Source organism: Microcebus murinus, chromosome 10 (genome assembly GCF_040939455.1).
Source record: "Microcebus murinus isolate Inina chromosome 10, M.murinus_Inina_mat1.0, whole genome shotgun sequence".
NCBI classification, from domain to species: Eukaryota; Metazoa; Chordata; class Mammalia; order Primates; family Cheirogaleidae; genus Microcebus; species Microcebus murinus.
In genome coordinates, this window is record NC_134113.1 from 24,142,773 (window position 1) to 24,168,187 (window position 25,415).

At 44.0% G+C, this 25,415-nt stretch overlaps 1 protein-coding gene across 1 annotated transcript; it reads left to right on the forward strand.

Moving 5' to 3' along the window:
* Nucleotides 1-36: 36 nt before the first annotated feature.
* HAL (histidine ammonia-lyase) lies at nucleotides 37-25,415 on the forward strand. The gene is made up of 21 exons (XM_012775318.2): nucleotides 37-128; nucleotides 436-734; nucleotides 1,389-1,449; nucleotides 1,539-1,566; nucleotides 2,669-2,743; nucleotides 2,836-2,908; nucleotides 2,997-3,063; nucleotides 3,305-3,342; nucleotides 3,921-4,046; nucleotides 5,834-5,973; nucleotides 8,097-8,144; nucleotides 8,803-8,950; nucleotides 9,993-10,088; nucleotides 10,187-10,245; nucleotides 12,358-12,438; nucleotides 14,879-14,944; nucleotides 15,021-15,186; nucleotides 17,580-17,714; nucleotides 21,876-21,984; nucleotides 22,084-22,153; nucleotides 23,682-25,415. The coding sequence occupies exons 2-21, from the start codon at nucleotides 488-490 to the stop codon at nucleotides 23,820-23,822; spliced, it is 1,974 nt and encodes a 657-aa protein (XP_012630772.2). The 5' UTR covers nucleotides 37-128; nucleotides 436-487; the 3' UTR covers nucleotides 23,823-25,415.

A 25,415-nucleotide genomic window follows, 5' to 3' on the forward strand; every position in this document is an offset into this window, starting at 1 on the left:
CAGGGTGCATTTTACAGTTGAGTAATTCCAGGAACATGTTGTTTATAAGCTGCCCTGAATGGAGGAGAACACAGAAAGGAGGGGACAGAGAGAAACTGGGGACCCTGACAAGAGGGGACCGGCAGCAGGTAGGTGCCAGCAGAGGCTGGGACCCCCAGGAGGGGAGACCTGGGCCTTTCTGGGCAGGACTGGGTGGCAGGTGGACAGGCAGCTCACCTCCCTGCATCCTAGCCCCCCAAATCCCCCTCCCTTTCCTGCTGCAAGAAAAAACCCCAACCAAAACAAAAACAGAGGACCTCCTGGGGTCTCCATAAATATAAATATTTGTCCACCTCCTGGATGAGTAAAGGCGAGGGAGGAGGCGTGTCCTCCCTGCCTACCACATCCCAGGACCCACTCCCGGATAAAACTCTCCCCTCCTGCAACTGTCGCCAGGAGACAAGCGGACGCAGCCTGGTGGCAGTGGTGGCCTTGTGGGGTGACAGCCATGCCCAGGTACACAGTGCACGTGCGCGGGGAGTGGCTGGCCGTGCCCTGCCAGGACGTGCAGCTCACGGTGGGCTGGCTGGGCCTCGAGGCTGTGCGGCGCTACGTCAAGAACAAGCCGGACAACGGCGGCTTTGCCTCGGTGGACGATGTGCGCTTCCTCGTGCGCCGGTGCAAGGGCCTGGGCCTGCTGGACAACGAGGACCCGCTCGAGGTGGCCCTGGAGGACAACGAGTTCGTGGAAGTGGGTGAGTGGCAGCAGGGTAGGGGCCTGGCAGGGCAGCTCTACTGTCCCTCCACTTCAGGGACGATAATGAGAAGAGGTGGCCCTTGCTGAGCGCTGTGCAGGCACGCACCAAGTCCCTGGGAGTCTTACATTCTCACCCAGCCCTGCGACAGGGGCAGGCTTCTCCTCTCTGCAGGGGACAGCCTGCCAGGCCACAGGCTCACAGAGGAGGTGACTTGCCCCAGTCAGTCAGCTAGCATGAAACAAAGACTAGACCGCAACTCGAGACTGCAGGTCTGAGTCTCTTTGCAGGGACGGACTCAGTTGGAAGGTCCTCTTGTCCCTCCAAAGAACCTCACCCACCTGGAGGCCAGCAGCACAGAGGTGTAAGGAATTCAGATTTAAAAGAAAATAAAACTGGGACTTGAGGTGGAGGTGGCAGTTAGATCTTGAACTTGCATTTAAGCTCTTTGTCTCTGGACACCTACATGTCTGTTTTTTGCTCCCCTCCTATGTGAAGTTGCTAAGACCCCTGGAAGCATCTGAAGTGGTTTTAAAGCGACCATTTCTATAGAATTCGGGGGCAATGGATGGGCCCTCTCTTGGTTGAACAGCTGTGACAAACATGGCTCTGTGCTGTCATCTGTAAGGGGTCTCTCTTGCATTCCTGTTCCAGTTATAGAAGGCGATGCAATGTCTCCTGACTTCATTCCATCTCAGCCAGAAGGAGTTTACCTGTATCCTTTCCTGCGGGCTTTTTGCTCCCGCTGGTGGTGGGGCTGGGGCTTTTCCACACTGCCCAACACTTTCCTTTACCTGCCTTCAGATACAGCAAGTACCGAGAGCCTGAAAAGGTAAGCTTCAAACCACTTTCTTTTTGTTAAGAAAATGAAGTCGCTTCATTTAAGGAGGAGGTGGGCCGGCAGGATTGCTGAGCATGCTAACCATTAGCACAGGGCTTCACCCAGCTCTGTGCAGTAGGGAAAGGGGCGAGGGAAGGCACCGTGCTTTTGTGTTTCCAACTTTCCTGACTCAGCCTCCTCTTAAGCAAGCTCGCTCTGTGCTCGCTCTCTCTCTCTCTCTCTCTCTCAAGCTTTTGGCTTTTTGTTTGTTTGGGGGTTTTGTTTTGTTTTTTAAGACAGTCTCCATATTTTGCCCAGGCTGGCCCTGAACTCCTGGGTTTAAGCGGTCATCCCACTTCAGCCTCCCAAGTACCGTGTTTCCCCGAAAATAAGACAGGGTCTTATATTTATTTTTCCTCAAGAAGACACCCTAGGGCTTATTTTCAGGGGATGTGTTATTTTCCCCTCAAAGCCTCAGCTTGCAGCAGGCACAGGACCTGACAGGGGGAGCCGACCTTGTTGGTGGGGCTGCCCGCACGTTTCCAGTCACCTCTGGGATAGTAGCTGCTACCATGGGGCAGATGAGAAGGGCTGCTCCTCTTCTTTACCGCTTTGCAACAAAATGCATGGGTTGTGCAAACACGCTGCGTAGCCACACCCATCACTAGGTCTTCTTTTCAGGGTAGGGCTTATATTACGCAAAAGCTTAGAAATCCTGCTAGGGCTTATTTTATGGGTAGGTCTTATTTTCGCGGAAACACAGTAACTGAGACTGACAGCAAGGCTTTCACTGCCAGGCCCAGCACTACAAGCTGTCTTTTTATCATAATTAGCACACGAATGCTTCACAGCAGAGATAAAAATCAGTGATTACAGTGTCAAAGTTTGATTTTGCTGGAGGCTTGCTTCCCTACTCTGTTAGAACAGTTACGCTGTTTAAACTCACTGATTCCCTTCTTTTTTTTTTTTTTTTTTTTTTTTTTTTTTTTTTTTTTTTTTTTTTTTTTTTTTAGGGGGGCCAAACCACGTGGCTTTATTATACACTCGTGGACGAGGTTCTGGGGCCCCAAGAGCGGGGCCCCGGAAGTCGCCCTGATTCCCTTCTTTTATGCAGTACATCGCCTTAGATGGGAACAGTCTGAGCACGGAGGATCTGGTCAACTTGGGAAAGGGACACTACAAAATAAAGGTATGGGAGGGAGCATTGGGGAAGGACATCCTCTAGCCATTGTTGCTGCACTTGGATGTCTTTAACATGCCCGGTTCTGAACATTTTCCCAGCTCACCCCGACTGCTGAACAGGTGGTGCAAAAGTCCAGGGAAGTGATAGATAGCATCGTGAAAGAAAAAACAGGTATCTTTCTCTATGTTCTAAAATTATTTGTATAGACAAAAAAAAAAAATCCTGCATCTAATTGTGTAATGTCTGTTTTTTATTCTAGTTGTTTATGGCATTACTACAGGTTTTGGGAAATTTGCCAGAACTGTAATTCCTAACAATAAGCTACAGTAAGTTTGAAACCCACACACGTTCACGTTCCACCTACCCCCATCTTTGAGGTAGTTTTCAATAAGGGAAATAATTAACATGGGTCCCAATTTACAGATGAGCAGGATGAGGCTTGGGTTAACTTACACATGAGTTAGCATTGCAAACACAGGGTTTAAGTATTTATTCCCTTCATTTTCTCAGCTGAGGGAACATTTGCACTGGGAGGGATTTAAGAGGGTGTTTGCCTTTCTCTTCCAGGGAGCTTCAAGTCAACTTAGTGCGTTCGCATTCTTCAGGTAAATTATTCAAAGCGTTGGATGCCTCCTAGATCTTGTTAGATTAGATGAATGAAACACAGCACAGTGTGAGTCATCCCATAACAGCCGAAAACATAATGGGAAGCAGGAAGTATCAGCCGAACCTCAGGAAAAGATAGGGCCAGTGGACGGATGGGGTTGGGACAGGGTGCATGTCCCATCCTGCTGAGAGAGAGGTGCATTCTGGGAAGGAAATGAAGGCTAGAACTCAGGCAACGAGTTAGGAGGGGTGAGGTGAGATGGGAGGACTGTCAAGAATCAGTGCCCACACATTGTGAAGTCGTGCTTACGACATGGACGCTATTCGAAAGGTGTTTGGGAGGGTGGGGGTTCATGAAGCATGGCAGGAAGAATTGAGAAGGCAAAACTGGCCTTTACCTTTGGAAGCCAGACAGACGAGAGAGAGAGAGCAGTGCAACCCTCTGTGTCAAGAGGGGAAAGGTGACAGCAGACTGGCCTGAAGTGGGGAAAGATTGGAGGGAGAGAGGGAGGAATAGGGCTGGGAGCTGGAAAAGGGTTTGCTTTTTCGTGGAGAAAACGTCAATTCTGTTTTTTAGGTGTTGGGAAACCACTAAGTCCTGAGAGGTGTCGGATGCTCTTGGCTTTAAGGATCAATGTTTTAGCCAAAGGATACAGTGGCATTTCCCTGGAGACCCTCAAACAAGTTATAGAAGCATTTAATGGTAACGCAGGGGCTCCCCGACTGCGCCTTCACTGAGACTGGGCACGTACCACAAGGCAGACTTGACTGACCAGATGCTCAGGAGTTGGCCAAGATGGGAAGACATAAAATAATTGAATGAGTGGGAAATGGGCTTGGTGAGGAGGATGGGTAGGTGGGAGAGGAAGGCGTTAGAGATGCTTACTCCTATGAGCCTTGACCTATTGTACACCACCCCTCACTTAGCCTTTGGCATCTTTACGACTAGAACAAGCCCTCATAAATCTGTCCTTAAGTTCAGGCCTGCCTAGAAGAACCGTGCATTCAGTGGAGCCCAGATATAGTTAGAAAGTTGCATCAGAGCATCTGGGGAACATAAGGATTCCTGGTGGTCTATCCCAAAGACCAATTCTGTACTTCTAGCTGGTAACTGTGATCCTGAAATCTTAATGCTCCCAATGATGAAACAGCCACACTTGCACACCACAACCCGACTTCTTGCAAAGGTAAAACAGAAATGCAAAGAGGCTAATGACACACTTGTAATCATGAAGTCATGTAGTGGCAAGATATGTTGCAACTCAACTCTTGGGAGTTTACTTCTCAGATAGGAAAATTCCAACATGGAGACCAGATGGTGCTGTCCCTTCTCACAGATAAGGACAAGCTTATTCTAGATCAGTGGAGGCTCAAGAGCTCTATGGAGGGAAGGAGTGGGAAGAGAAGCAGAGCTGGGTAGTCACATAGAGCAAAACACATGCTTGAGTTCCCGTGTTCCCGACACAAGTGACCCATAAATATGATATGTCAACCAATGAAGAGCAAGTTGAATGAACAATCTACAGTATATTGGGCTATTCTGAATAGACCAGTAGTGATTCCAACACCTATTTCTGCACCTACCCTGGACTGCCATACTATAAGCCTAAAATCCCAGTACAGCTCCAACCTTGAACCCACCTGCGCTTTACGGGTGAGTCTAAGGCACCTCTGGATCCCTAGAGCTCTGAGAATTCCCCAGGGTGAACTGTGATCTGGAAGCTGGCCTGTCCTAATGACATTATTTATGGAAGAAATACTGCTGTCAGATGTCTGAGTTTACTTTAGAAATATGAAGCCACTTTTCGCAGGTAACATTTTGGGAATTTCTCACAAAACAGTGTATGTTCATGTGTAAGTGGTGGGGGGATGGCAGACTGGTAAAAAATAAGAGACTAAGCTGCCTGTGACTTTACCTCCCCAAGGAACCTCTGTTAACACTTTGCTATACCATGTCCTTCTAGAACATTCTATATTACGTTTCCAATGTAGACACAGATTTCCAAACATTCTCCAGTAGTTTTTAATGGTTATGTATCATTTAGTCACATGAACGTTTCTTGATGCCATATTGAGACAATTTTTTTTGTTCTTATAAACAAGGCTGTAATGGACAACAGTGAATTCCTGATCACATCTTTAAGACACATTGCTAGAATTTCTAGCAATGGAATTATTAGAAGTGGAATTATATTAGATTAGAGCATGCACATTTTAAAGACTTGCTTCCTGCTGTCTCTCCCTCCATCCTTCCCTCCCTACTTCTCTCCTTCCTTCCTCTCTTCCTCCCCTCCACCCCTACCCTTCTCTTTCTATAGCAGCTCATCCAGGTCCCTTGGGCAATAGCTGTGCCTGAGGATTTGTCCTTCCCCAGGTATTTATGTCACAAAGTAATTTAGATACTAGAGATGGACGTGGGGGCCTCGTTGGCAAAGCAAAGACAGCCAGAATGCCGGACTCTTGAATAGCTGGCGCCTGCTTCTCTTCCAGCCTCCTGCCTGCCCTATGTTCCAGAGAAAGGAACCGTTGGTGCCAGCGGAGACCTTGCCCCACTGTCTCATCTCGCTCTTGGGCTCATTGGAGAAGGGAAGATGTGGTCTCCAAAGAGTGGCTGGGCTGATGCTAAATATGTAAGACTTTTATAATAACTTCCATCTGCAGTAATTCCTGGGCTGTACACCAGTGGACTTGCATGTTTTATATCACTTAATCCTTACAGTAGCCCAACGAGGTGGTCAGTACTATTCTTATTTTATAGATGAGACAACTAAAGCTTAGAAATCTGATTAGGCCTGCCAGGCATGGTGGCCCACACCTGTAATCCTAGCACTCTGCAAGGCTGAGGCTGGAGGATCGCTTGAGCTCAGGAGTTCAAGACCACCCTGAGCATGAGCGAGACCCCATCTCTACTAAAAAATTTAAAAAAATTATCCAGGTGTCGTGGTGAGTGCCTGTAGTCCCAGCTACTCAGGAGGCTGAGGCAGGAGAATTGCTTGAGCCCAGGAGTTTGAGGTTGCAGTGAGCTAGGCTGACATCACAGCACTCTAGCCCGAGTGACAGAGTGAGACTTTATCCAAAAAAGTCAGACTGGGCAAGATTGTTATTAGCTTCCGCATTGACTGTCAGCCTTCTGGATTAGGTAATCACCTTGCTGAAAAGGTGCAGCTGCCAGTGTTAATGCCAGTAATTTATTCTGCACTTACAATACTTCCAGTCCTGTTGGAGAGGTCACACACTGTCACAATTTTATTTACGAGCTGGTCTCCTGGGTGCAGAGCTGTGGCTCACAGCACTTACTACATGACCTCTGAAAAGCAGGTTCCATTTTTCTCCAAGCTCTCACCCTGGTGGCTAATCAGAAAGGCTTGTTTTGGATAAAGTTTTAGTGTTTTATTCATCTGTCTTCGGATTCCATCAGAGCAGCCCAAAGTGTCATTTAAAGTATCATCTCTGACCAGTTGCTGGGAGCTCCCCTAACAGTAAGTGAAAGGGGCAGAGCCCAAGAAAGGGGAAAAAGCTAAGGGAACGATGCAGGTCCAGATCACCTTTCATGTACACGGCTTTCTCTTGACTGTTTCCCTGCAGACTGTGTTACCAACCACCGTCACACAGCAATCGGCCTGACCTTTCTTAAAAAGTAAATCCAGGCATGGTCTGGTTACAACCTGGAATGCTTCCCCTTGTCCTTAGATAAAGTCTAAGCTTCAAGGCTTGCAAGAGTCTTGTTTGTCATGTTATCCCCTAATAATGCTTCCCTCCTAGAGCTCTACAGGGCAGAGGACCCGGCACAAGTACATTCTTCTCACCCAACTCCTGTTTCAGCATCTGAAAAGGCCCCTCTGAGCTTCTCTCTCTGCTCCTTTGGATCTTTTTCCTACTTTCCTACGAAGTCCCTTGTGCCCCTCCTTGAAGCTCTCCTTAGCCTCTTATGTGGTTATTTTCTACCGCCTCCTGCCCACTTTCTCCATCCTCAAGCACTCAACATACTATTACTCTAATTGCCTTCTAGAACATTCTGGAGTTTGTCTATCTCCATTCTTCCTACCAAGCCCCAACCCGAAACCTAGCACAGACTCTGGCACGTAACAGGGACTCAAATCTACTCGCATAATTAACAATAGTATTAATCAGTGGGGCTGGCACCATCTTCTCTTACCATAGCTCCCCCTCCTTCTTCCCTGGAGGGACCTGAACTTAGTGACTCTTTTTACTTTTTTTATTTCATGGGAAGATTATTCTACCCGTTTCCCCTCTGAGTTCTCTTTCCATCTAGTACAGATTCCATGATCCCCTCTTCATTGGTACTCACCCACGTGCCATGAAAGCCCTGCTTGGAGGTTTTACCAGTGTTTGGATAAAGCATCGATGAGGGTGGAGGATGTTTTAGGTCACGCTGTGGACACAGGGGAGCCTAGCCTCAGGACAGCATGGGTGTGTGTGTCTGTAGGGGCAGCAGTACAAAAAGGCGAACCGCTAAGGTGGAAACTGAACACAAAGGGCCTAGAAACTGAAATTGAGGGTTGATTCTGCAGACAACAGAGCTCCTGATTTAAGTACAAAAATTATTTGATAGGTAAGTCTGCTTTCAGACTAAAGAACAGAGCCAAACATGAATACAGCCAATTCCTATAGGTCTGATCTTTTATGAGCTGGACCTTTGAGCTTAAAGATCTTTTACTAGATTCCACATGAAATTAGAAATAGGATGGTATGTCATTTGATACCCATTTTCATGTTTTTAATCATTCTACAGGTCCTGGAAGCCCATGGATTGAAACCAGTTGTTTTGAAACCAAAAGAGGTAAGGAGATTCAAGGAAAATTTGTTCCTGTTAACAAGTCTTTTTTTTTTTTATGCAGTATTTTCAGTCTTCATATCAGTCTTACTGGTTCCTTAAAACAAACACAGCTTGCATGTTTGTTGGAATTTGGTCACTTAAGAAAGGGCTCTTCCATGAGCATTTAAAAGATTCTTCATGCCACAAATACATAGGGTTCTCTGAGGAACCTAAACTTCAAATTGAGTTCTCTAAGGATGTCTAAGAAATAGGTGCTCTCAGCCAGGATCCCTTAGGATGCTGTAAGCTAAGAGTCTTGCTCCATAATTCTTAGGATGTCTTGTCTAAAACGGTGAGAAATTAAAGAAGAAATGCAACGTAATAAAGAGCTACAGATTTTATGTGCCGTCTACACTCTAAAGCTACATTGCTGCCTTGGAAATGGGGACACTTAACAGTTACTCCATTGGGCAGATTTGTGCTAATGAGTTCACAGAAGATGGCATTTGTTCCTCAAGGGCTTAAGCAAGCATTACCGCCCTGTACTTTAGAAAACATGGGTAAACATAATTCAGCTTACTGGCTAATTTTCCTCTTATGAAAGGAAAAGATGCAAAAATACACTGGTATGTAGATTTGTTGCAGTAAGTAGAGTAGGAAACTTTTCTCTGTCTCTGCACAGGGCCTGGCGCTCATCAACGGGACGCAGATGATCACCTCCCTGGGCTGCGAAGCTGTAGAGAGAGCCAGTGCCATTGCACGGCAGGCCGACATCGTGGCAGCCCTGACGCTCGAGGTTCTGAAGGGCACCACCAAAGCCTTCGATACCGGTCAGCATGGCTCCTTCATTCAGTTGTTACTCATTCAGCCAGAACTGCTGGGGCTGGTGGGTGAGGTCTTCAGACATGGAAGTGGCGGGGGGCTGTGGTAGGGAAGGAGAGAACCCAAGTGCCTACGGCATTCCCAGTGTGCTGCAGCTTCATCTGAGTTATGCCACTCTTAATCCATGAAACGACCACGGTTTCCAGACATGTTGACCCTGACAGTCGAGTGACCCACCCCACATTATCCAGTGATCTGGCTATGTCAAACTGCACATTGTCTTGGGAATCTGTTCACAGGATTTTAGAACTAGAGTATGATTAGGTTTGGTCTCGATTAGAAAATTGGGAGAGAAAAACTATAGAAATTGTAGTTCATCTAGAAAGTAATGAATTTCATGCTGGACAAGGTGGCTTATGCCTATAATCCCAGCACTCTGAGAGGCTGAGGTGGGAGGATTGCTTGAGACCAGAAGTTGGAGACCAGCCTGAGCAAGAGCAAGACCCCGTCTCTACAAAAAGAAAGAAAAGTTTTCCAGGTGTCTTGGGGTACACCTGTAGTGCCAGCTACTTGGGAGGCTGACGCAGGAGGATCACTTGAGCCCAGCAGTTTGAGGTTGCGGTGAGCTTTGATGATACCATTGCACTCTACCCAGGGTGACAGAGTGAAAAAAAGAAGGCAGTGAATTTCAAAGATTCCCTACTATAATAAGAAGTAGTGCAGAAAATTATCTAAACATGACCTAGTTAGATTAGGCCAACTGTCGAGCTCCCTTCTGTTAACAGCCAAGTTCCTTTAAGGGTTGGCTCAGTGTCTTGAGTCGAATTCCCAATGGGCTCAACACATAGTTTGCACTCAGACATTCAAAGTCGAAAGAGTCAAGTCTGTAAGAAAACTGTGCTTTCGAAGTTAAGTTTCCCATTCTGAGTGGCGGTTAAGGACCCTGGGACTTTGGAGGGCTGTGTTAGCACCTGGGACAGCCCTGAGCCATCCACGGTGTCCATTCTAATGTCAGAATTACTCAGACTCTTCCTCCTTCCTCTATTCTAGACATTCATGCTGTTCGCCCTCATCCTGGGCAAATCGAAGTTGCTTTTCGGTTTCGGTCACTGCTGGACTCAGATCACCACCCATCAGAAATAGCAGGTCTGGGCATGTTTCTGTGGGCGAACTGTTGGCTTATCTGTTTTGTGTAAACATTTGGTGTTGTGTTCCCTGTCTCATTCCCTGTATCACTTCCACAGAAAGTCACAGGTTCTGTGACCGTGTCCAGGATGCGTACACCTTGCGCTGCTGTCCACAGGTAAAAACGAAAAAGCCAACTAAGTCTCTTTTCTTTCCCCAAATTCAGGGTAAAAAATTCATAAAGAGGAAAGTGTTTTAAAAAAACATGTAATGGTCAACTATAATCCAAATTTCTTTACTACCTCTATTAAAAATTGTGTCTAGGCTGGTCCGATGGTGGTGGGTTATCAGAACTTACTAACATTAGTGTCACTAAAGTTGGTATTCAACCCCCCACTGCTAAATTTGACTGGCTTTTAAAAAAAAATGTGTCTATCCTACCTCCATTTGTCCAATTTGTTCAAAGTTTCTATTCTCTATGGTAAACTATTTGTTTTCTTTGGAGTTGCTTTGCTCACCCTACTTTAGAGGAGTCCAACAGACAACTTGCTGTCTGAGTGGAGTACCCTGACTTTTAAAAATTCTTAGTAATAACATCATCATAACCAGTTAATAAAGTTTTACTGGTTCTCCCTGTTGTATGAAACTTGAACCAGCCAGTCAGGGATGGTGACGGGAAAATTTAATTATGTCATTTCAAAATTCAAGTGCTAATTTATGGTCCTCTCTTATTTGCATTATAAATCAGATGTAGATCATTAGACATGGGCTGGGCATGGTGGCTCACACCTGTAATCCTAGCACTCTAGGAGGCTGAGGCAGGAGGATTGCTTGACCTCAGGAGTTCGAGACTAGCCTGAGCAAGAGTGAGACCCCCATCTCTACAAAAAAGTTAAAAAATAAAAATAGTGGGGTGTGGTGGCACATGCCTGTAGTCCCAGCTACTCAGAAGGTTGAGGCAGGAGAATCACTTGAGTGCAGGTGTTGGAGGTTGCTGTGAACTATGATAACACCACTGCACTCTACCCAGCACGACAGAGTGAAACTCTGTCTCAAAAAATATAATTAAATAAATAAATCATTAGACATGAATCTATGAGGCCTAACTTTAAATTAAAAATGCTGATGACCTGGGTTGGTGTTAGGCACCCTGTATTGTAGATGGACAATTTAGTTGCTTATAGCAATGAAAGAGATTGACAGGCATTTTAAGAAAAAATATATCAGCTTGTACCAAGTTTCAATCTCTAATACAGAGTCCTCCCTGCAGTAAATACCCTCACTTCCTTTACCTCGGCAAGTTCTATTCTAGCTATCAATAGCTTATTATGCAGTAGATCAAAATGCCTATGGGAAAGAATGGACAAATTAGTTCTACAGGAAGAACAAGCCCTGGCTTAAGACCTCCCTGATGTTTTAATAATGAAAGCAGATTCTATGTGGCAGGCACCATTGTCAGGGTCTTCCATATATTAATTCATTTAATCTTCCCAACTGTGAGAAAGGTATTCTTCCTTTCATTTTGCAGTGGGAGAACTGAGGCACAGAGTTAAGTATCTTGTCCAAGAGCAGAGAGCTAGACCATTGCCTCCTTGACTTCTGGGAGAGGCCAGAAGGCAGGTGCTACCTGAGAACATGGCAGCTGTCTTTGGGCTTGGTACGGGGTAGCTGCCTGATATTTGAGCATCTTCTAACTTGATTATCTTCATGCTGAACAAATTAAACCTCCTTGGATAATAACTACCACTTGGGTGATCTCTATGAGTCACATCTGCATTATCTTGCTGTCAAAATCTAGAGTGCTAGAACACACTGTGTTCTAGGTCTGTTGCAACTACACACTTAAGAAACTTGCCCAAGCCCTATCGCTAATCTGGAAGTGAATCTGCTTGTGCTGGCGGCATTCTTCCTCCCACACCAGGGGTGGGGAACCTGCAGCCTTAGGGCCACATGTGGCCTTCTGCATCCTTGAGTGTGGCTTTAGACTGAATCCAAATTTTACAGAACAAATCCTTTTAATAATCTTTTTAATATAGGGCCTATACCATGCTGCTTTGTATAGTATTGACCTAGTGTGAACTCATATGATGATGAATTTATTCTAATTGGTTTCAGTGAGAACCCAGAAGATTTATAACAAAGTTGTCTTCATATTCTAAATGAACAGAGTATAATTTTCATGGTTTATAACTGCAAAATACTTTCTGTGGAAAGACTAAAGATGTTATAAGAATATTGGTACCCTTAAGGCCATCAGATGGTCATGTATTTTATTTTGATCGTATTTTAGGTCCATGGCGTGGTGAATGATACCATAGCGTTTGTGAAGAACATCATTACCACAGAACTGAACAGTGCAACAGATAATCCTGTATCTTTTGAATGTCTACTAAATTGCAATTATAGAACTCCAGCTGGTCATTTTAGGATTGGCTGAAGTGATCGTTTTGCATAGTATCTCCATCTGTCACTTAATTTCACAGAGTAAGTGAATTAGTACCTGAGGCTCAGAGGTTGAGTGACTTTCTCCAGATCAGAGCTGGTAAGTGGCAGAGGCGGGCCTATGAGCCTCCTCTCAGGTTCCAAGTCTAACATGCTGTGCTTTCCAAATTGACCCATTAAAGAGTAAAGGAGGTATTTCCAGCCTTGGCTGGCATGTTTCATGAAGACGTTTGCCCTAAAACCCACTGCCGAGGTTGTAGCTGCAGGGTGAAGACCCATACCACAAATGTGATTGCCGAGACCCTGGTAGCTGGCTTTATTTCTGCAGGCCTCTCTGGTTCCGGTGGTGCCAGGATGCACTGACCAGAAGTCAACCTTTTAACACTCACCATAGTATTGATCAAAGATTATAGCCTTCTCTATCTTGAGCTTTCATTTCTCACAAATTACCATTTCCACATTTGTACAAAGAATAGTAAGAACACTTCCATTTGTTAAGGAGAGAGCTCTTTTCTCCTTAGTGGTGCTAAGAGTAAGGCTTATTTCAGAGCCACCTGTGTTTTGCTATGCAGTATTCTGCAATGGCTCAGTTCCCCAGAATCGAGGTGAGCAGGGGGGAGTCACCCTGGCAAAGTCTTCACGGAGACAACACTGCCTTTGAAGTTCCCTTAGGAATCTATTTTTCCTATTCCACCTCTGCCTCTGTCCTCAATACCAGAGGAAGTGCTAAATTAGCAGCCCTGAAAGAAGCTCACAGCCTGGGTTAGCAGATGGTTACACAACAGCTGTGTACGGTTTCTCTTGAGACCATGTTAGCACGTCTTTTCTGACATGCCTACATAAGAATGTGTGTTTTATGTCCTCTTAGATGTCTTTATGGTTAAATGGAACCCTCACTGAGTAACCACCAGGACTGTGGGTCTCTGTACTCTTGACACTGCACCACTCTCAGCATGGAGAGGTTTTCATGAACTCTATGTAGTCTTATCTCATGTACCAGTTCCCAGTTCTTGCATTAGAGGGGAGATATATCCATTCTACAATTATATAATTTAGACTTTAAAGTGTATCCTATAAAGTAAAAAAAAAAAAAATTACTATTGAATTACTGGCTATAGTGGAGGAAATAATTCCCTGCTAAATTCTTCACCTATCACTTGCCCCAGCAAGAACTTCTGCCAAATGTTCTCTTCTTTTTCAATTAAAGATTCTTAATTATTGATGGATTTCTAGTACGCTAATATTTGGGAGTTCTCCTGCAATACTGGTGTTATCTGAAAGAATATATTTCTCAATTTGCTATTGCACACAAAGAGCACCTATCACTTATGCTGGATACTGTGGGAGTTAAATGCTAATTATATAATCTAATAGCCAACAAGCAAATTTGGAACAACTAGAGAATAATAAAACCTGCTTGAGTGCTAAATTGGTGCAGAGCTCAATTGCTACAGAGATTCAGAGAATGAAGAGGAGACCAAGGCCTGTGATTGGGGGCTGGTTCAAGAGCAGGAACTAGGCCTAATGGGTTCACAATTATATGTACAGAAAAAAGTAACCCCAAAGTTGACTAAGTTAATGTAACACATGCACTCCAACTCTTTGAAAGTCAGAACTTTTCTCGTACACAGCGAGTTCCCAGTTAATAAGTAGTGAATATTCTTTAGCTCAGTGGGCAAAAATTAGCTCTTGGAACCAGAAAGGAAGATCTGTTACTTTCTTTGCCTGGGTGCTTGCTGGTTTAAGTGCATGAGAGAATGGAATGATCTCTGAGAGTATTAATATTCAGTGAGTCTGAAGTTGCCACCTACTTAAACGGATTTGGGAGGTCCTATTGGCCACCATCTGCTGTCAAACATGGGATTACTGAATGTAAAATTTGAAGCTTGTCCTAGAATTGAGGGTTCCAGACATTTTAGTGGTTGCCCTCACCAGAGTTGTCCGTTCAACTTCCATGGAGCACTGGATCACTGTGCCCGTTGAAGAAATAGAATTTGCTTTCAAACAGGTATTCTCTGTTCTTTGTTTCAGATTATAAACTTTGGGGGTGGGCGGTGAGGCAGGTACTAACCACACCAGATTAGTGCAGTTATGGTGCCTGAGCAGCTAATCTCAAGAGAAAGCACAGTTTCATGCTCTCTTTCTTTGGCCCACAGTTGAGTGTACACGATTCACCTTTAAGGATTTTTGTGTTTGTTTTGTTTTTGTGCCCCTTTATGTCAACAACTGCTTGTGGGCAGACTTTCTTTTCCTCCACCCCGCATTTGTACAAGGACTGCCACTTCAGTGTTAAAAACAAGGAGTGTGGGAAGGAGTTGCAGGTGAAAAGATCAGAAATGTTATGTCCCAGCCTTAACCTGTTGTGAAAGATGGTCTTTGCCCGTAGAGGAGAGACAATATCTGGAGGAAACTTCCACGGTGAATACCCAGCCAAAGTAAGCTTTTTAGAATTGCCCTTGACCCCGAAAGCATATTCTAATAGAGCCCTACTGAATTGAGACACTCTTTCAGGCCCTGGATTATTTGGCCATTGGTGTCCATGAACTTGCTGCGATCAGTGAGAGAAGAATCGAAAGGCTCTGTAATCCTTCCCTCAGTGAGCTGCCTGCCTTCCTGGTGGCTGAAGGGGGTCTGAACTCTGGGTTCATGATAGCCCACTGCACAGCTGCAGCCCTCGGTAAGGCACTGCCCTTTTCCCGGAGCACAAACCTGTCCATCTAAGGACCTTTCCATTTTACTTGAAAGTATCGAATTTTGTCTTTGAATGACATCTAACTTTTCACCACTTTGATTTGCATCCTACCTCTCTCCAAACAAATGTAGCAGCTTGAGTCTTTTATATTTTTTAGGAAAAAATATTTTAAAACCTAAATAATGTTATACTGAAGCATAATAATAATGAGGTTGGAAATGACAATTTCTCTGTGGAAAGCAATTTGACATTCCATTTGAACTTCATCTCTATAGCTTTTTTTCCAAATCTCAATTTCAAGACTATCAGAAGGAAAAAGACAAAGATGCTTATAGTAAATAGTGAAACTCAAACCAACCTGAATGATTACACTCCGGGTACACTCCACTAGATATATCATCCACTAAAAACATAAAGATGTTACTGCCAAATTATAAAAATAGCTCACACAATGCAAGATACCCCCTCTGTGAAAATTGAGCTTCAATCTAGCTGATGTCTGCCTCAGGATTGTAAGGGACGGATGAGTAACACATCCGAACAGTGCCTGGCACAAAGTAAACGCGAAGGACCTCATTTATATTCACTCACTTAATTGCCACAACACTGCCGTGAGGTGGGTACTACTATCTCCATTTTACAGAGAAATACCTGAAGATCTGAGAAGTTAAGTGACTGGCCCAATATTGCCCAGCTAGTAAGATGCAGAGCAGCATTCAAACCCAGGCATTTTGGCACCCAAAGATGGGCTCCCACTTCAATTAATGAGGACCTCATTACAAACACTACTGAATTCTAAAATAGGGTTGCCAAAATTAACAAACAAAAATGGAGGATGCCCAGTTAAATTTGGATTTCAGATTTAAAAAAATAATAATTTTTTAGCATAAGTAAATCCCAAATAATTCAAATTTAACTGGGCATCCTGTACGTTATCTAACAACTCTACCCCAAAAAGCACATGGACCCTGGATCTGAAGCCCGGCTCTGCCACTGGCTAGCTGCGTGCTCTCGAGCAAGCCTCTCAATCCTATCGATCTTTATTTCACTCCTGCCTAAAATGGGAAATGATAAACTTACCTAATGGGGTTGTTTGGAGGATTAAATGAATCCATGCATATAAAGCCTGGCACATCATAAGCACCAAATAAACATGCATTGCTATTTATATTACTCCTAACCCCTTCGCACCTAAGCCTCGCGCTAAAACTCAACACAGCCAACAAAGAGCCACCGAATTCACTTCCTTTGACCCAGAATCTTCTATTTGCTCGCTTGCAATAACATGGTAGCTGGGGGAAGTGGTCATTGGTTTCTAGAGACCATCGTGCAGCCTCCTTTGAGTGTGTTTAGCTTCCCAAGCTGCCTGTTGAGTTGCTTTCATTATAATGAAAACAGTGTTTTTCTTTTTCTGGCACCTGTAAGCTATCTTTCCGAACAAGCCTCACCACAGGTACTCAGACCGCCCTCAGTCTAGGGTCCACGGACTTGGGACTTACAGTGCGGAAACCTGGAGAGTTCAGCAGGACGAGCTGGTCACCCCAGTTTAAAGCTAGATCATCTCAGGGGAGGAGCCCATGTAGCACAGAAAACAACCAACGCTGCACTCAGGGTCATTCTTGAAGTCAAAGAAAGAGGAGAAAAGACTTGAACTTTGACCTTTCCTGACTCCTAAGCTGGGTGCTTAAAGTTCAGCCCTCAGATCAGCAATTACTGCCAATCATCACCTGGGAGTTTGTCAGGACCCCCAAATCTCAGGTTCTACCCTGAGGTGGCATCACAACAAGTTCCCTGATTCATCTGCACAATAAAGCTTGAGAGCCCCCCCAGTCTAGGCCATCCTAGCATTTCACCTCCCAGAGATATTTCTGGCAGTCACCAAGCCCTTTTAAAACCCCAAACATTCACTTATGTCATGAGTGAACAATCTGAACGATTAAATCTTCTTGCCCAAGATCTGTGGGTCCAGCCTCAATCCCCAGGGACTGGATTCTAGTCCCGCTTCTTCTGGTGGCACAAGCCAGTCAAACTGTTCTCAAGTACCTGAAAATGGCCATCAAGCCTTCCCCCCTCCCCCAGTCTCCCTGACAGCTCTATGCTTCCAAGGTTTTCAGCTTGACTTTGTTAATAGAGTCCCCGCCCCCCGATCCCAGTCTTACCTCAGAAGCCACTATAGCTTTACAGTCGTCTCACTCTGGGAAAAATAGACCTGCTTCCTTTCCCCGAAGCATTGGGTACCATGTGGTGTTTGGATAATGGCCAGGGCCTCCCGGAGAGGGTAGGTTTGGGAGCAGAGCACTTTGGGGAAGCCACATGTCATTTTGGCAGTTGATCTTAGTAGGAGCACTTCTTAACTGCCTGGCACTGGTCTCTTGCAGTTTCTGAGAACAAGGCTCTGTGCCACCCCTCGTCTGTGGACTCTCTCTCCACCAGCGCGGCCACGGAGGACCACGTCTCCATGGGAGGATGGGCAGCGAGGAAGGCCCTCAGGGTGGTGGAGCACACGGAGCAAGGCAAGTCGTGCGAGTCTGAGATGGCAGGTCTCCCGGGTAGGCTACGGTGCCATGGCGATCACACTGGGAGCTCTTCCCCGTCAGCATCACCTGGGCGCTTGTTAGAAATACGGATTCTCAGCACTCCTCCCCGATCAGCTGAATTAGAAAGCCCAGGAGCAGAGCGGAGCACTCGCCTGTGTTTCACAGGCCTCCAGGTGATTCTGATGCTCTCCAAAGACTAAGAACTACGGAGCCGCGCAGAGCTGCACCTGCTCCCCAACGGGCTTTTTCTTTTCAGTAAGACTTTTAAATCATATTCAGAAGTGGAGAGACTAGTACCATGAACTCTCATACCTCATCGTGATTCAATAGTTAGTACATTTGCTTCATTTTATCTTTTACTTTTTCCAAATTATTTTTGAGCACATCCCCAATGTCTTATTTTATTTCGACATACTTTATCTCTTAAATATGAATGCTTTCTGATTTACCGTGATGCCATCATCCAACAAAATTCAACAGTAAGTGCTGGTATCATCACCGAATACGTATTCAAACTTTCCCCATTATCTCAATGTCTTTCCAGTGGGTTTGTTCGAATCAGAATTTAGGGCCATGTTTTAAATTTGGTTGTCATGGTTTTAAGCTTCTTTTAATTTAGAACAGTCTCCTCTTGTTTTTTCTTCATGCCATTGACTAGTTCAAAAACCAGGTTAATTTTTCTGTAGAAACACTGACATTCTGTTTGCTTCCTTGTGGTGTCACTTTGAACTTGTCCTTTGTCCCATGCATTTCCTGTACATTGCAGCTGACCTAAAGACTCCATAAGATTTAGGTCCAACCTTTTTTGTCAAAGAGACTTCGTAGAGAGGGCTATGCTGGCCAGTCTCTCTCTGCCTTAATTGCTATTTGTTTTTTTAAAGAAAGAGAAATTGCTTTCCTTTAGTATTGTTCTCAAAGTTCTTAAGTTTATATAACAGTATTGGAAGTAGTTGGCTGACAAAAGGATATCACTATTTTAAGATAAACATAAGAGTTGAGTATAGACAGTCCCCGGGTTACAGACAACCTGACTTGTGGCGTTCGACACTTTTGAATGGGCTCCCAGTGCTCCCAATAAGGATAATTAAGAATTAAATTAATAATTCAGGAAATAGTTTCTTCTGTGCACGTGAGCAAACCTGCATGGCATAAGTGGTTCATTATGGCAGCATCTTTACACTAGTTCTAGTCTCACAGATAGAGAAACAGCTGATGATAGAAACACAAGAATACTAAAAATCAGAAGACCTAGAACCAGGAATGTTTTTGACAAAGGAATTAGCTGAAGTCTTTTGTCTCCTTGAAGCAGGATTTGCTAAGCTTGAGAAGCAAGATCCTAACATTGAGGGGCTTACAAATGTTTACTGTGCAGTTAGTGAGAACATCAACTGCTGCAGGATCATTTATGATGAAAAAAAAGAAAAAGGCTATACAAACAACCCTAGATAGCTTTCTCAAGAAACCAAACATATATTTGCAGTATATCTAAATAGTACCATTAGTTATTTGCTAAGAATTGGTTTAATTCATGTGAATTGTACTCTGTTAAGGTGAAGAAAATAACCATATAAAACAAACTAGATGTTTCCTTGATTCTTTTCTTTTTTTCTTATTTCTTTTTTGCTTTTTTTTTTTTGTTGTTGTTGTTGTTGTTTGTTTGTTTTTTTTTTGGAGACAGGGTCTTACTCTGTTATCACCCAGGCTGGCGTGCCATGGTAGAATCTCTCTGCAGCCTCCAACTCCTGGGCTCAAGCGATCCTTCTGCCTTAACCTCCCAATATGCTGGGACTACAGGCCTGAGCCACTGCACCCACTCTCCATGATTCTTCAGATATTTTGAGTGTGTTTTAAAAAAATTAGGGTGTTTTAAAAATTTAAGGTAGTTGTTAGGCCACAGAATATTAGTTTATTTCAAAATAAATGAGAACCATATAAAAAAATACCCAGCTAAATACACTGAACCCCTTGAATTTGTAACAATGACATGTCTGTTTTTTTAAGTCCTAATTGATGGTTTCAGGGAGAACTGTGGGTTATGGGTAGCAACAAAGAGCATTTAAGAAAATGTTGCAGGCTGGGCGAGGTGGCTCACGCCTGTAATCCTAGCACCCTGGGAGGCCGAGGCGGGCGGATTGCTCAAGGTCAGGAGTTCAAAACCAGCCTGAGCAAGATTGAGACCCCATCTCTACTATAAATAGAAAGAAATTAATTGGCCAACTAATATATATAGAAAAAATTAGCAGGGCATGGTGGTGCATGCCTATAGCCCCAGCTACTTGGGAGGCTGAGGCAGTAGGATCCCTTTAGCCCAGGAGTTTGAGGTTGCTGTGAGCTAGGCTGATGCCACGGCACTCACTCTAGCTTAGGCAACAAAGTGAGACCCTGTCTCAAAAAAAAATGTTGCAGAGGTGGCCAGTTAAGTGTTTCCTGATATGTTTCATGTTTATCTTGCAAATATTTGCTCCCCATTTTTTTCACTCTTTGACATCATCTATCAGACTACCCTCCTTTTGAGGTAACATCATATCACACTTATTGAACATTTACTATGTGCACTCAGTCTTTTAATTCATTTAATCTGCACAATAACCCTAGAAGGTAAATACTATTATCTCATTTTACAGATCAGGAAACCAAGGCAGAGGTTAAGTACTGTGCTCAAAGTTATATAACAAGTAAATGCTAACATTTAATCCCAGGCAGTTGGTTCAAGTTCACTATCTCACTACTCCCCCATGCCGCCATATAGATTACAAAGCAGTGAACCAGCATCTTCATGGTTTATCAGACTTCCATTTCCAAGATTGTTTTATATGTCTTCCTGCAGAAGCTATCTCAAAATGAAATCTCTATGAGTTGAGAGTGTACTATTTTAGTCAGATCTTTGTTCTACCTGTGAAGTTGAGGATTGGGCAATAAGGTAATTGATTTGGCAATAAACCAGGATTTATTCCAGTCATCCAGTGGCTTTCGATGAAAAATCTCTCTTCTCACCCACTAACTCTTCACTCAACTTCTTTGATCAAGATGGATGACGACTTTCATATTTCCACCTTTCTGTATATTTCAAGTTGCTTTTAGTTTTGCTATTACCTTTGGCTTGAAATACCTGGCACAGAGACCTTCATCAAAGATTTGAAGGAGCCAGTGAATGAGCAAGTGAGTCTATAGTTGCCCTGGAACTAATTCTATAATGTCAATTTCAAGCGTTCAAATGTAAAGGCTCTCAAACTGAAATTCTAGAAATTAGTATCTTGCCAACTTTAAATTTCTTGATGAAACAACCTTTATACAGCCTTTCTTAGCTAGAAAGCTTATTAAATGTACCATACCTTGCAACAAACTTTGAATATTGAAATCTACATTTCTCCACATTTTATACAGTCTAGATTATGAAGAATTTTTTTATAGATGTATAATTCAAGATCAGACCACTTTGGATTTCATTATTTGCCAAGAAAATAATTTAGAAGCCTAAAGTGGATCAGACTATTTAAGTGGTTAACCCAAATAGAGTATTAAAAAAACATTTGACTTCTTGTCCTTAAATTATGAAGCACATTACAAACTCTGGTGAGCACAGGCAGGTCACCATGGGAGAGGATGTAGTTATGCAGTTCGTTGTGAACCTGGAATTAACTTCACAGCTTCTAGTCCAGCGTCACCACTACACAATTTGTATGGAATTGGAAACCGAGAAGTAAAGCATCTTGATGAAAAGCATACACTTGTTTAATAGAGCTAGAGCTCAAGGTCAGGATCAAGGTTCCTTTCTGACGCCCTTCCCTACTCACATCACCCAAACCTGGCCAGCACACCTTGGTTGGAGGATGTGAATAAGGAAATGGCAGATTTTGCTAGTGCAGACTAATAATAGGCTTTCCTGGGTAGGTTGGGGGTCTGGTAATTATTCAGGTAAATGTCTCAGTCCCCCCCTTCTCACTGTAAAAGACACAGCCAATGGTTTAGAAAAGCATGTTTAAAATGGTAACCAAATACCAAGGCAACCCCATTCTGCTGGAAGACAGAGAACCACTTGTTAGCCGGCTAGTGACGGCTGTCAACTTTGGACAATTCATGTTCCTCAAGCACAAAGTCAGACTTTCCTCAGCCACCCTCTCCAATTTCTTGTTTCAGTGCTGGCCATAGAGCTGCTTGCAGCCTGCCAGGGCATAGAGTTTCTGCGCCCCCTGAGAACAACCACTCCGCTGGAGAAGGTCTATGACCTGGTGCGCTCTGTTGTAAGGTAAGGCCAAACCAGTCCCTGGAAGTTACGCCATTCCAGAACCGTGAACCCTGGCGGTGCTCCACGTTTGGCTGATGGGTGGATGTGCTCTTTCCGTAGGCCCTGGATGAAAGATCGCTTCATGGCCCCGGACATCGAGGCAGCGCACCGGCTGCTGCTGGAGCAGAAGGCAAGATGGCGGCCGGACTGGCTTCTGGGTTTTTGGTTGTTCTGGGAAAGCAAAGTAGGGGGAGAGGGGTGGAGAAATTGTCTTATTCTGCTGTTTCCTGGCTATTTCTCGGAAGTGAACAAAAAGGTAATTAGGCAGCTTGCAGAGCTGCTGAGAAGCCATTTGATAAACCCTTAAGTACCCCCATGTTGCACACAAACGTTGAATGTCTCAGGATTAGAAGCTGAAATGAATTTTAAATTGAGTTTTGGGACAATATTCACGGGGAGAAAACGAGATGGAAGGTTCATGGGTCCCCCCCTCTCCCCCCTCCCCACAATGTCCTCTTGCATTCAAAAGTACTTTCTCTTCTGGGTGATGCTATCACAACTACCACCGGGTGCAATGGCTGCATAGACCTGGAGCGAAAACAAAGTCCCAGGTGTTTACGTCAAAGGGCTAAGTCTGTCTGGCGCTCTGGTGAGATGCCAGTGTTTCTTTCCTGCTTACTTTCTCTGCTTGTGCTGAGGGACTGAACTGACAGGTACTTTGGTGTAGTTTTTAAAGTGCTTTAAATCTTGTGAATAATATGTGAGTGTCATATTTCCTAGAATCACTTGATTTTCCCCCCAAATGATTGCTCTGCTTTTTTATTTTTTTGATGATTTTTCCCTTTGAGCTTCACATCTGTCGTTTCTAAGTGTGTCCTGCATCCTATGAGGGGAAGCCACTTGCCTGCCTCCCAGTTTTGGCGCCAGTGGGGAGGTGCGAGAGGCTTGGCCTTGGAGAGAATACATTTTCTAAGGCCATACAAAAGCATAGGAAAGGTTCCTTGGCTGCCAGTGGCAATCAGATATAAAGCAGCTATAAACCCAAAACAGGGCCCTAATGTGAGAAGATAGTTTTGCTTAAAGAGAAGTTGGTTGGTCGAGGTGAAAACGAAACAAGGATCTGAGTCAGTGCTGCTCAGATTTGAACGTGCATGTGAATCTCCTGGGCATCTTGGTAAAATGCAGATTCGGATTTAGTCAGTCTGGGGTGAAGGCTGAGATTCTGAGCTGTCCCAGGTGATGCTGATCCTGCCCTGGCGCAGGCCACACTTTGAGTAGCAAGAGTCAAAGGCAGGGCATGGAAACAGCAATGGAAAATTCAAATAACTGCCTTTTATCATTCCAGGCTTGTTTTAGAAAACACAGGGTCCCATCAGACCTTGAGCAACTATCCTTAACTCTGTCCACACTGAATTCTCTAGGTTTTGTTTGCTATTCGCTTGCTTTGCTTGTTTTGCTTTGGAAAAGTAAGCAGCTTAAAACCTTCACAATAACTTTAGAAAAGTTTTGGACTTTGTATATTTAAAGGCTTCAATGAAACCAAAAACGAATTGACACAGGTCATGTCTTAAATGACATGGCTTAAAATAAAAGCAAGCAAACAGCCATGATGTGTCCAGTTAGGTACAGAGGATGTTTTGACTTTGGATGAAGTTGATGTTTAATGGCATGTGGAAACAATGTCAATATTTCACCTTTGTTTTGTCCTTGCTTCTCAGGTTTGGCAAGTAGCTTCACCGTACATTGAAAAGTACAGAATGGAGCATATTCCAGAATCAAGACCTATTTCTCCAACAGCCTTTTCACTGGAATTTCTACACAAGAAATCCAGCAAAATCCCAGAGTCTGAGGAGCTTTAATTAGCAGATGGGCTTTGTCGTGAATTAGCAGATGAGATGGCATTTAGTGTAGGTAGCAGGAAGCAGGATTGTGCTGAAGGACAGGCCCGGGAACTTTCCAAGGTAGATCAATCCGTTATATAACTCAGTTCTTCAAAATCCTACTTTGGGCAGCCTGGTGGCAGTATTACAGTTGCTAAATTTGGCACTATGTTCTTGTTGCCATGGTTTGAAATGCACCAGGTGCTTTCAGATTATAGGTATTTTCTTTCTTTCATAGCAATATCACTTTTAAGGGTGAGAAGAATAACCACAATTGTATGAGGGGTCTGTTTTTTACTCTTAGCATTAGATAAACCCAAATTTGGAAACAGATTGCTAGCATTCTTTTTTAAAAATATTAGACTTTTGTAAAACTTTGGTTGTTATTATTTGCTTTGACAGCTCTCTACCAGTTGACTTTCTTTGGCTGCTTGTACTATGCTATGATGTGACCCATGTTCCTTAATATGTCTTCATAAATAACCATTTAAGTCATAATTTCACACTACTTGTTCTTCTATTCATTGAATCGTAGTAAAGATTAATCAATAGGTCTTAAGCAATTAAATACAGAGGTTATTAAAACCAACATGAGGTTTCATGTGGAAAGAAGTTAAGGAATGAATATAAAGATTGATACTTGGGTGGCCATTATTGGACTGTGTATTTCATACTTATCAAATATCACTGCCCATATCCCCCAAGTGCTTGATTTAATCATATGTTTAAATTGGAGTTTGAGGTTAGTGTTGTCACTTCCTATGTGTTAGTCCTCTATTCACGTTCTTATAGCAACCCTGCATAGCAGCTTCCTCATTTCACAGATAAGAAATCTGTGGGGTTGACCAACCTCCTCTCTGGTGGTAATCATTAAAACGAGCCCTATTGACAAAGGTCAGGTGGGAACCTAGGCAGTATTACCCAATCTGTTTTTCCCCCAAGAAGAAGATAAAGCCTCTCTGGAAAAGCTTAAGTAACTGTCCAGGTGAAGGATGGGTCCGGTGACCTCTTGGCCTCCCAAACCTAAGATCTGTGACTTTGCACCTACCTGTGCAAACGTGTGCAAGGCACCCCAAGCACAGGAGTCTGAAATCATGGCTCCCAAAACTGCAGCTGGTCAAGAAGAGGACAGATACACTTGCCAGCTGTCCTACCTGAGCACAGCCTAAAACAGGCCCCACCCACAGTGTATTTCACAATAGAGTTTTCACTCTTTAGATTGCAACCTATCCACAGGAAACGTGGAGACCAAAGAGAATACTGCTGTTTACAGCAATTCAGGGAGCAAAAAACATGCTGAGGAACCTGTTTCCCAAAGGTTGTTCTTGGTGCTGTTCTTTGCTAAAATGTGGACTCACACAAATTAAGTTGATTCAGTTTCATTCACGCTATGGTTAAGCCAGTAAACCCGAGCAGTCTGACAGCTCTTCACTCCAGCTTGGGGAGTGCTGGGTTCCCACCTGCCCCTGCAGCCCTCCGGGCCACAATGACACTTTGTATACGGCTGTTAGTAACTCACACCATACTCAAGGGAATTACAAGGGAAATACCAAATAAACTGTCTCAATTGCC

Excerpts from the sequence above, each read along its gene's own strand:
- HAL (XM_012775318.2), top strand. The coding sequence starts at position 488 with ATGCCCAGGTACACAGTGCACGTGCGCGGGGAGTGGCTGGCCGTGCCC. Across the intron at positions 3,064-3,304 it reads ATTCCTAACAATAAGCTACA|GGAGCTTCAAGTCAACTTAG; the intron begins GTAAGTTTGAAA and ends TTTCTCTTCCAG. Across the intron at positions 3,343-3,920 it reads AGTGCGTTCGCATTCTTCAG|GTGTTGGGAAACCACTAAGT; the intron begins GTAAATTATTCA and ends TCTGTTTTTTAG.